The following is a 12,350-nucleotide window of genomic DNA, read 5'->3' on the forward strand; positions in this document are numbered from 1 at the left end:
AGCACACAATATGCTCCGTAACAGCTGTATATTAATAGAACTGTTCAGGCAGGCCCGTTCAGACACAGGATTATACATAATAAAGGCTGATGGGATGCTACTGTGTTGTGTGAGGTGGAGGCTGAAGGGAGAGGATGGGGATGGGCTGCTTAGAGAGAAGTATTAATCACACCATTATCAAGAGGGTTTCTAGGTAGTAGCCGCTAAAAGACACCTCGTTCTGATTAAACTGTATTTCTAACATTTTAATATTTTAAAGTGGACATAAATCTACCTGTCAGGGAGCTACATAGAGCTATTAGGGGTATTAACTCATACTAATCAAAATATACCCAGTTCCTCAGCAAACGAGCATAGGACAAACCAAGCTAACAATACAGTTAGCTGCCTAAGCTGATTTGATTAGATTCAACTTTATTGTTATTGTGCAAGTCAAAGTACAGTACAACGAAAATGCATTGATCTTAAATGGGTGGTGTACAGTTAAAGAAAAAAATATTTGATCCCCTGCTGATTTTGTATGTTTGCCTTCCAACAAAGAAATGATCAGTCTATAATTTTAATGGTGGGTTTATTTGAACAGTGAGAGACAGAATAACGCATGTCAGAAATGTTTTAAAATGATTTGCATTTTAATGAGTGAAATAAGTATTTGATCCCCTTCTTTCCATCACTTTCCATCCAGGCTTTAAATGTGGTCATACATGCTTTCCTCTGTGGAATTGATCAGGTTTACGTGGTCGCTGAAAAGATTTTACTCACGTTTGATGCATGCTGCAGTTATAGAACTTGACCTCTGTACTCCCCAGCATTTGACCCGTCTCCTTAGAGTTCAGACGCAGCTCCACACCCAACCAGTCTGACACAGAGAGAGGAGCAGTTAAGGATACATCTGTTCTCTTTCACCTCAGTGACACCCGGTATGAGATCAGCCTTCCCATGGCGGAAGATCCAAAATCGTTGAAAAACATGCCTGAATGGCTGCTTCTGCTGTCAATTATATATCTGCAGTGACAGCAGTGAACCAGTGAGAAGGGATCTTTGTGTCAGCATGAACCAGAAAATCTCATGTTATTTGCCTTTAAATCAATCCCAGCATTGCAAATCTACACAGAACATAAAACGAAAAAGCTCTATATAGACTACAGTATATAGACTATTGTCTAAATGATATAACCCTGCTGTCTCCAACCTGAGGGGGGGGACGACTAAGAGAGCATTTGCTGCCTTGATGTGGGCATACTAAGCTTTTAGGTGCTACAAATGATCAATTTGCACTCAGGCTTCCAGGGTTTAGTGGCATTACATTCTCCACAATATCACAACTGTAGAGTCATTACAGCAGGAAATAGATTCCATCGCCAAACAAATGCCTAAAGAAACTGCCTTCTTGCTTGCCAACTCACAAACAAAACGGTTTGTTGTGTCAATAGATCTACAAGTTGTGTACTTCCACATTCCAGTAGCAAAACAAAACTCAATGGCTGAGATTCACATTCAAAGGCAGGGCATTCAAATATACCTCTCTTACATTCAAGGACATATCAGTGAACAAGGACAACTCATTTTCTGGATGATCGGAGCATACATGCTAATACACCTAATCAATCACTGAGTGTCCTGTGAAGATTTAAAGACTAGTAATACATTGGACATATAGGTCTTTGACCGAGTCAGCAGTTGATGGGCTCTGAGGTGGGTACAAGACCCATGCAGGGTGCCTGTCTGAACTGGGTCCGACCACCCCATGGAGGGCACATACCAGCGGCCCTCTGAACACACGCAAAACATTGTCCCATGAAGCATCGTTATAACTGCCCCACAAAATCCACAGCCCAGGCAAAACAAATGAAACAACTCTTTCAATGTCTCGGAGCATGACACGTCACCGATAACAAATTCTACCAGTGTCCACACACCCGGGGAGAGGCGGAGGGCTTGTGCATGAGAGCACACCTCTTTACGCAACGGATTGCTGCAACGTTCCAAAGTGTGCCATGGTGCGATAACATCGGACGCTTCAACAAGGCCGGTGTGCTATGGGCCTGGATAGGATGGCAGGGGGCCTGCGGGGGATTACACAGACATCTTCCAACAGTTGTTTTCTAGAATTGAAACACTGTGCATGAATCACAGAGACAGCCCCCCACTCCAGTGGTGTGTACACTCTAGTGAGGTGCAGGTTACATTGAGCTCAGGCTCTAATCCTGTCACTCGGAGTGATTCATACACCAGGTTGCATGAATTACGCTACAGACCCATTTTCCTGAGGGCACCTGTTCTCTCCAGACCGGTGAATCCATCAAGACTGTGAAATTCGTCAGGGGAAGGTTTGGAGTAACCGAAATAGACCTATTTGTGTCCCAAGACTCGACACCCTTATGGTTTTCAGTATAAGAGGACAGGCCTTCTCTAGTAGCAGACATCCTTTATTAACACAGGTCCTAATGCCTTTGTGCAGGACAGTGTTTTCTTGATCCTGGTCTCTCCAAACCAGTCCAGCCAGTTGTGGTTTGTAGATTTAATCAGTGGAGTTACAACCCTGTTTCCAAAAAACATGATTGGGTATAAAAGAGAATCCCAGAGAGAAAGAGTCTTTGAAAAGTAAAGGGTTCATCATTCCGTGAAAGACTGCTCGGGGCAAATAGTGCAACAATTTAAGAATAACATTTCACACTGTCAAATTGCAAAGAGTTTGGGGATCTCAAAAAGAATTCAGAGAATCCAGAGAGATCTCTGTACGCAAGGGACAAGGCTGAAAACCAATATTGGATGGCCGTGATCTTCAGGCAGCACTGCATTAACAGACGATTCTGTAGTGGAAATCATTGCATGGGCTCAGGAACACTTCTGAAAAACTACCGTCTCTAAACACACTAGGTTGCTGCATTCACAAATGCAAGTAAAAACTCTACCATGCAAATAAGAATTCATACATAAACAAGATCCAGAACCGCCACCGTATTTGCTTGGCCTGAGCTAATTTAAGATGGAATTGCAAAACTGTCCTGTGAAATTCTTTATGGGAATTTCAATGCCTCCTCCGGACTAAAGAGGAGAGGGACCATCTGTCTTCTGATCAATGCACAGTTCAAAGCCAGCATCCGTGATGGTATGGGGTGCATTAGTGCACATCTGTGAAGGCACCATTAATGCTGAACAATATATACAGGTTTTGGAGCAACATACTGTATGCTGCCATCTGGACAATGTCTTTTTCATGGAAGGTCTTGCTTATTTCAGCATTACAATTCCAAACCACATTCTGATCGTATTACAACAGCATGGCTCCGTAGTAAAGGAGTCTGAGTGCTAAACTGACCTGCCTGCAGTCCAGACCTGTCACACATTGAGGCAGAATGCCGGGCATTTTCCCATGAATTTGAGTGGTCCGAACATATTTTACAAACAAGACTAGCAATCTATAATGGAAGGTGGTGTTATTTCATTCATTCTTCACCATCTCATTTGTAGGATAAAACTATCCCAAAGGGTGGCGATGAGGCCTCGATTGAAAGACAGTGTCTGAATTACTATCATAATTTAGGAGAAAAGGAAGACGTCATCCCAGTTAGCCAAAAGAAGAGAGTGACGTTACCTGCACCAGACAATCAGGTGTGGTTTAACAATTACTTTCAATGTTATTCCTCCAAAATATTTTGTTCTCTCCTTCAGAGAACCAGGTTCATAAAACAAACCTATAAAACTTCAACCTAGATGTATAAATAAATTGGCTTTAATCAAAGAGCTTGTACTAAGTGTAGGACCATCACATCTGTACAGTTGTCCTCACAAGTTTGCATACACTAGCAGAAATGGTGATCTTTTGGCATAGATTTAGAATATATGACTGATCATGCAAACAAACTGTCTTTTATTTAAGGATTGTGATCATATGAAGCCATTTATTATCACAGTTGAATGGCTCCTTTTTATATCATAATGATAACAGAAATGACCCAAATGGTTCTAATCAAAAGTTACCCTTGATTGTTTCGCCTTGTTACAGACACACAAGGTGACATAGACAGATGAACATGGCAATTAAAGGTGAATTTCCCACAATATAAAAGATATCCAAAGCCTTGTAAGTGCCAGTCAGTACTGTTCAATCACTTACTAAGAAGGGGGAAATTCAGGGATCTCTTGATACCAAGTCTCAGGGAGACCAAGAAAGATTTCAGCCAAAACTGCCAGAAGAATTGTTCGGGATACAACGAAAATCCTACAGGTAACCTCAGGAGAAATACAGGCTGCTCTGAAAAAGACAGTGTGGTGGTTTCAAGAAGCACAATATGACGATATTTGAAAAAATTATTAGCTGCAGAGTTGCCAAAAAGAAGCCTTTGCTGCACCAATGCCACAAAAAAGCCTGGTTACAATATGCCCAACACCTTGACACACCTCACAGCTTCGGGCACACTGCAATTTGGAGTGACGAGACCAAAATAGAGCTTTATGGTCACAACCATAAACGCAATGTTTGGAGAGGGGTCAACAAGGCTTATAGAGAACAGAATACCAAAAGGCACGGGGAATCTTGTGAAAATTGATGGTATGCAGCTTTTTATCAGAAAATACTGGCAGACAACTTGCATTCCTCTCCACGAAAGCTGCCCATGGGACACTCTTGGACTTTCCAGCACGACAATGACCCTAAGCACAAGGCCAAGTTGACCCTCTAGTGGTTACAGCAGAAAAAGGTGAAGGTTCTGGAGTGGCCATCACAGTCTCCTGACCTTAGTATCATCAAGTCACTCTGAGGAGATCTCAAACGTGCGGTTCATGCAAGACGACTAAAGACTTCGCATGACCTGGAGGAATTTTGCCAAGACCAATGGGCAGCTATACCACCTGCAAGAATTTGGGGCCTCATAGACAATTATTACAAAAGACTGCACGCTGTCATAGATGCTATAGGGGTTTATACACAGTTTTAACAACTAGGGGTATGCAGACTTTTCATTTTATTCTTTTTTGCCATGTTTTGTTTCATGATTGTGCCATTCTGTTATTACCTACAGTTCAATGTGAATCCCATAAGAAATAAAAGACGTGTTTTCCCTGCTCACTTATGTTTTCTTCACAAATGGTACATACAGTATCTCACAAAAGTGAGTACACCCCTCACATTTTTGTAAATATTTGAGTATATCTCTTTATGTGACAACACTGAAGAAATGATACTTTGCAACAATGTAAAGCAGTGAGTGTACAGCTTCTATAACAGTGTACAGTTGCTGTCCCCTCAAAATAACACAACACAGAGCCATTAATGTCTAAACTGCTGGCAACAAAAGTGAGTACACCCCTACGTGAAAATGTCCAAATTGGGCCCAATTAGCCATTTTCCCTCCCCGGTGTCATGTGACTCGTTAGTGTTAGGTCTCAGATGTGAATGGGGAGCAGGGATGTTAAATTTGGTGTTATCGCTCTCACACTCCCTCATACTGGTCACTGGAATATCAACATGGAACCTCATGGCAAAGAACTCTCTGAGGATCTGAAAAAAAGAATAGTTGCTCTACATAAAGATGGCCTAGGCTATAAGAAGATTGCTAAGACCCTGAAACTGAGCTGCTATACCCAGGCAGTGTTTCTGAAAATGTACTGAAACTGTTTTAAAGGGTTTAGCAGTGCACTAATAGAAGGCATTTCAGCAATCTCTATGATCATCATTGATGTACTCACTTTTGTGTACTCACTTTTGTGAGATACTGTATATTACCAATTCACCAAGGGTATGCAACTTTTGAGCCCAACTGTATCCCAAAGTAACACAGAGAGATAAGACCTATATTGATACTATATTGATACTATTTCTTTCTCACCTTGTCCTTCAGGTATGTGTGGGACCTCCTTGCCCGAGGGGGAAAGGCACATGACTCTGTTGCCATTCACACGGCCCTCCACCTCCATCTCTGCTCCAAAGGAACAGGTGACTCCGGCAGAGAGGTCAGGCACGTTTCGCACCTCCAACAGGAGCTACAGCACAGGAGGAGAGAGGGATAGCTACAGTAATTGGAAACAGCCTGGTCTACCGAGAAAAACTCAGGGCCACTTCTTCCATCAAGGCAGGCTGGATTCAGGTTTGATCCAAAGTAAAGAGTAAACATATCCGACTCACAGGTACACTGTGTGCTGACACGGCGATGCTGTCTGGGTGAGAGATAACTTTCACACAGCGCTCATTATTTGTGGCGAACCGGAATGGTTCCTCCGCTCGTTCACACCGGCCTCTTCTAGCACACCTAGGAACCAGGAGATGATTCATCGCACACGTAACACAGAGGAACATGTCACCAACTGTTTTGGATTATTCTGTTCAATACCTGTCTCTTCAAATAATTGTTTGTGGTATCTTGAAACGTGCAGGTGTAGACACTCAAACCACATAAAATAGCACTCGACAGAATGAGGCTCTCAGGGTTGCATCTCTCAGTGATCAGGCTTCCTCTTGACAAGGAGCTAACAATGGAGTGCATCTTTATTCAACATGTGTAATGCCCACTGTGGGATGAGACGTTGCTTAATGGACCCTCACATGTTGCGGAGGGTGATGTCTCACGAGAGCCTTCAAAGCACGAAGACACCTCAACTGTAATTACAAGACAATAAATGTAGAATGGAATCCCAATGATGGCCGTGGTTCCTGACTACTCCTTGATACACTGTATCCACAGGGAGAATAGACACTAACGTATTGGCCCGTCATCATTTGAAGAGCCTCGGAACTCTCTATTCACCCTTTCATTCCCCGTTATTTCATCTCCACCTCCATATTATAACAGATAGATGTTTGTTTTCCTGTCCTAGCCTCTAGACATTAACAAGACACACACTCCAATATATATATGGGTGCTTAAGGTGGGCATATACAGTATACCTACAGTGACTCAATGTAGCATCATCCTCAGAGAGCAGCATGTTAGTTTGGGATAGGATATTGCAAGATTCAGATTTCCAGAACATATGAAAACGGTTTTGTCCCCTACGCTCAGCATCAAAACCTGGCAATTAAAGATGTCTTTTCATTACATCCTTAGTGGCTAGACAGTGAGTGGTAGCTTAAGGAGGTAACATGCACTCAAGTGTAATTACAGTAGAAACTGAACTAATGAAAACAAATTAGGAATACAGTAATTAGGAGAAATCTGTTCTGTTTTGCCAGTGAAGTGTGATAACATAGAGAGTGCTCTTTAAGAGCTGCTATTTAGATAATGATGATCATAGAGATTGCTGAAATGCCTTCTATTAGTGCACTGCTAAACCCTTTAAAACTGTTTCAGTACATTTGCAAAAACACTGGCTGGGTTTTAATCTTCTAAATCCCTTCTACTCTGTCCTGTTCTATTACGTAAACTAACCTGCCGGTCAGATAATTAAGATGTAAAAGATAAGCCTAGAGGCTGGAGCAGTCCTGTTGGTTACTCTGTCTACTCTCTGTAATCCCATCTCTACTGTAGTTTGTACCCATTATCTCAGTTATTTTTGTCCCACCATACAAACATTGACAGAGAGTCTGTCTGTACTGTATCTGTGAGCTCAATTGTGCCATTTTGTTTTGGATCGGTTCAGTATTCCTTTTCCCATTTTAATTTCCCTCATTAAGTATTGTGACAGCGATACATTGTCACTCCTTGTTGTAGGCTGTTAGCCTGCAAAACTCATCCGTGGTTGCAAGCTGGGAAATGCAGTCCCCTCAAGTGTTTGTGTACCAGCAAAACGTCCAGGTTCAGCAAGCAGTCCAAGAAGAATCAGAATGGCTTGCTGAGATGTGCTTAGAGAAAATGACTATATCACACCTGGGGTGGAGTTGTTCTGACAAAACATGGTCATAATCTCAAATTGTACATGAATTGTTAAGAATGGACTTAATTGGATATATTCAGGTAGGTAATAAAGTATTTATTATGGTATATTAGTAATAGTTCTACATAACTATTGTTTAGTCAAGCATACAGAACTAATGTCCAAGAAAATGCTTCCAAACGTCTTGGATGGCAGCATTAAGACAACATTATAAATACTGTCATAGTATAGGATGTTTTTCGTGAGCAAAAAGTCAAATGTCCTTAACTGACCAAGTTATCCTCCAGATTTAAATCCAGTTGCACATACCTTTAATAAACTGAAGATAATATTTAAGGCATAAAATAAATAGGAAGTGATGAAGGTTTCAGTACAAGCCTGGCAGAGCATCCCCAGGGAAGATACCCAGCATCTGGTGGGTCCCAGGATCATAGACTTCAGGCAGTTTTGCATGTCAAATACTAAACATAAATGCATAAATTGGACATCATATTTATCTCTTCCAATATTTTAAGTGCCCTTAAGTAGGATCCCTATCTATAAAAAAATAAATCATTTCTAAATGATGAAACCACAATTAACCTCAAATAAAAACGGAGAAAGCTATACTCCCACACATTAATTGTTTGAGTTTAAATCCAAACTTAGAGTAAAGTGCAAAAACAAAACAAAACAATCTTCAACAATTACCCTACAGAGGGCTGAATATTCCATCGGTTAGAAAAATGATGTTATTCTACAGCATCACCATTGTGCTGTTTGAGAGTAGTGTGGTAATGAACTTACATGTTGATCAGGACACACCAGCCACAATGAGGATCCCCAGAGCTCAGGCACTCTCCACAGGTCCCATACTGCTCACAAGCCTCAACTGGGACCTTTGTCACCTATAATACAACACAAGAAGGCTTAGATACTCAGAAATGAACATGCAAATAGAATTTAGCAGCACGTCATTTACACTTAATGTAAAGCATTGCTTTATATTGCTTCATAACTTTGTGTGACAGTATGAAATAGTGCATTCCTTGTTGAGCTGACCCATGAAAAACAGTTTAGAGAACATGATTTAAGGAACTGGAGAAAAGCCTGGTAGTAAGCTGCTAGTCTGTGTAATCAGATGGAATCAGTTCATTGATTGTGGTAGGTTTAACAGCAGAAGTAGCTCTGACAAATTGACTGAAAAAGGAGTAAAGCACAGCAAGTACAAGACTGATCCCCATGGGTGTACACACTGTCTGGATCAGCCTACTGACAAAATCACACACACACACACACACACACACACACACACACACACACACACACACACACACACACACACACACACACACACACACACACACACACACACACACACACACACACAAACCACATCTCTGTGTGGCTGCCTGGCAAAGCATGCACTCTCCATTAGTCGTTGAGACAGATGCTGCTTTTGAGTGGGCTGCGCCAGCCTGTGCATACACAAACAGGTTGAAGCTTTGCCATTTTCTATTTTAGACTTTATTATTCTCCTCCTTTACAAACCATGCGAACAATTGCCTAATATAAACAATCACAAATTAAGAGTATTACTGTAAGTTGATCTGTATAAGAATGTCTGCTAACTGAGATGTAAGATTGAAATGAGAAGACTGGATTATGGATTAGTACATCTCAGCTGCACAGAGAGGTTTCTCGTCTGGTTTGGCGAAACGTCTGTCGCTCCCGACAAAAAAAAAAAAAAGTTTCTGTTTCTACAAGTTCAGAACATGCTCACTGCATTCCATTAGCAAAATCATTTTAGTATGGGTTACGAATTCCAAAGAGCCTAATTCAGTTTAGCCTCTTCTAAACTATTTCTAAACGTATTTGCCCATTAGATTTTACCTGAGCAGGCAGGCAAGGCTGTGCATCACAATAATTCACTATCAATGAATTTCAACTGGTAAAAGGGAATTTCCATTGAGTATATCCATCAACCATGGGACTCATGGGTCTGCTGGGTGAAGGTGGGTGGAAGAACAGACAGAGGGCACTGATGGACATGCATAGAATTTCTTCTCCCCTCATCTCTGACCTGTTGTTTTCTTAGCAGTTGACCCTCTGACAGGGAGAACAATAGGTCTGTGGAGAATCAGTGGGAAACGTGGACAGAGACTGACCTTCCTGTCAAAAGAAGCTCACACAAAGTCAGACTATTCCACGCTCAACAAATAGCAGAGAAATATACCACATAGGTCACCATGAGATTCCAATCCACACCGTGCGACTAACTTGATGAAGCTTAACAACCAGCTAATTATTCGCTAAGAAGAAAAGTAACAGGGTCTGAGAGAAAAACCTATAGACTTACAAAACAGGCTTGTGAGTTCAAGCTACTCTTTCATATTTTGTATTGACCATGTTTATCTGTGCCCAGCATTATGGATTATTAGATCATATAGACCCTTGCCACATGAAAAGCTGTTAAAATGCACCTTTGATACCTGATATTTGACAAGTATCCCTGTAGTGGTTTGTGGCCAGGCTGAAAATGCAATTTACCAACAATATTTATTCTACCTGGAAAAGCATTGGTTTGGGTCTTGCATGTAACTGCTGTGAGGTAAACTGCAACAAATGTAATGCTCCATAGAAAGGGTGGCCAGCCGCACCCTGCCCTCCATCGAGGTCCTACAAGGTTGTATTCACACTCATATATATTAGTAATTGTAATTAAATGCCCTTTGATAAGGTACAGCTTCAAAACCATGGCTGCAGACTGACAATTACAAGTCAATGGAGAGTTTGTCTAGTCAATACTTAACATGATTTAGTAGGCACTCTCAACCAGGGAGACCTACAGTTAATGCAGACATTTTAAGAAGCTAGGTAGAACAACTGCAACAGAAAAGCAGGGATAGACGTTTCAATAACTAATCCACCTCCAGAACAATTATTAAACTATGAAGCTCTTTGGAATAGTAAGATACATTTAATTAAATAAAGGTTCTAAAACTACTTCCACACACATTGTTCCTTTCCACTCTGCTTCATCATGCTTGGCCTGCGTGCGGTACCTCACACAGCAGGAGACAGAGAGGCTCATTGTTATTCAGAAAGGGTTGCCTGATCTCAGCCAAATCTGTCTGTGCCTCGCTCCTCATTCCACATCATTTCTCTATTGTTTGGCTCAGAGAAATCAAAATATCCCCATATTGTGGAATCGCCTGGAAAAGGAGGAAATGTGAAAGAGCACCCCAGCAAGCTGCTCTCCTCCTGGAATTAGTCTGCAAAATGGCTAGGAAGGCCTGATTGGAATGACAGAATGAGGATGGAGGGCTTTTACACCACCCATGACTCTTAGACAAAATCTGCAAGAGGATTGTATGGTTCCAATATTACAAGAGAGTGAATGCATTGCCATAAGTTACATGGTTGCATTTGATGGGAAAAGTATCTTCTAGAAGGGAGCACTTTTGTCTCCTTTAACAACCAGGTCGCATCAATAACTGATGTCCTGTCTCTTCCAGTTCCAGTCTATCACACTCCAGAAAGTGCTTCCTTTCGCTGTATTAAGAGACACTTCAGTACATTGCCTGTGCCCTTCCCAAATTTCAAACAGAAAAATTAATTTCTACCACCAGACAACTAGATTATTTGTAGACACCTTGAACCACCGACTTTATTGCCCAAACCCTCTGTCTGCTTGTCTTTTAGTTTAGTTTTAAAAATACATTCCAACAGTCAGCAGGCAAGAGATTGTAGAGAGTGATAGTGGGGCTTTGGCTGCACTGAAATGGAATCCCATTACACAGTGCCATGTGACTGTGCCAGAACAATCACTTGATGGAAGTTGAAAGTGATTACCACTGTTTCCTCTTATCTCCAATGAGTCCAGAGGATAACAGCCAACAACAACTGCGCCGCTAGCGGCTGTGATGATGGCCAAAATGGAGAGTACCACCACATTCACAAACTAGAAAGTGTCTTGTGTTTTTTAGGGGATCTGTATAAAAATATATTACAGGCCCTGGGGGGACTTAGATTAGAAGATACATGATCAAGTCAATTAATTTCTATGGGATGTGTGTTGACATACAGTATAAGTGTAACAGATTCCTAGGGATGTTTATGGATGTACAGTTAGCAAATGAAATGGTTTTCTGTGGGATGTGTCTGGCATACTGTGTGAGAATCATGTTAGTTGGTGCACATGAGTGAATAATTAGATCAACTGTCCATCTTTCAGAACATGCCCTGTATATCTTACACATTACTCACACTGAGTGTACATATATTATGAGAGAAGAATGAAAAATATAAAACCTTAATGTATTAAGGAGAGCACAAGATATTTTCAATACATTTTCACTAGTTAGATTCCAATGATAACATTGTGATATCATGCACATTTCTCTCAAAATAATGTCCCTGTGAATCGTCCATCTTGAACCCATACATTTACATTTCATGTTTTAGTTCTTTAGCAGATTCTCTTGTCAATAGCAACTAAAACTTAGTGCCTGTGTTTTAGGACAGCTAGTTGGAACAACCACGCAACTCAATAGTAG

At 41.2% G+C, this 12,350-nt stretch overlaps 1 protein-coding gene across 3 annotated transcripts in view; it reads right to left on the bottom strand.

Annotated features, from left to right (window-relative positions):
* LOC105017294 (plexin-A2) overlaps positions 1-12,350 on the bottom strand; it is a 63,718-nt gene that overhangs the window by 23,187 nt on the left and 28,181 nt on the right. For all 3 annotated transcript variants that reach the window (XM_020055344.3, XM_020055345.2, XM_020055346.2), the window contains exons 5-8: positions 8,599-8,699; positions 6,128-6,251; positions 5,832-5,985; positions 763-859 (exon numbers count right to left, since the gene is read on the bottom strand). In XM_020055344.3, coding sequence (XP_019910903.2) covers positions 763-859; positions 5,832-5,985; positions 6,128-6,251; positions 8,599-8,699 — 476 coding nt within the window. The remainder of the gene's footprint in view (positions 1-762; positions 860-5,831; positions 5,986-6,127; positions 6,252-8,598; positions 8,700-12,350) is intronic.

Source organism: Esox lucius, chromosome 17 (genome assembly GCF_011004845.1).
Source record: "Esox lucius isolate fEsoLuc1 chromosome 17, fEsoLuc1.pri, whole genome shotgun sequence".
Taxonomy (NCBI): Eukaryota; Metazoa; Chordata; class Actinopteri; order Esociformes; family Esocidae; genus Esox; species Esox lucius.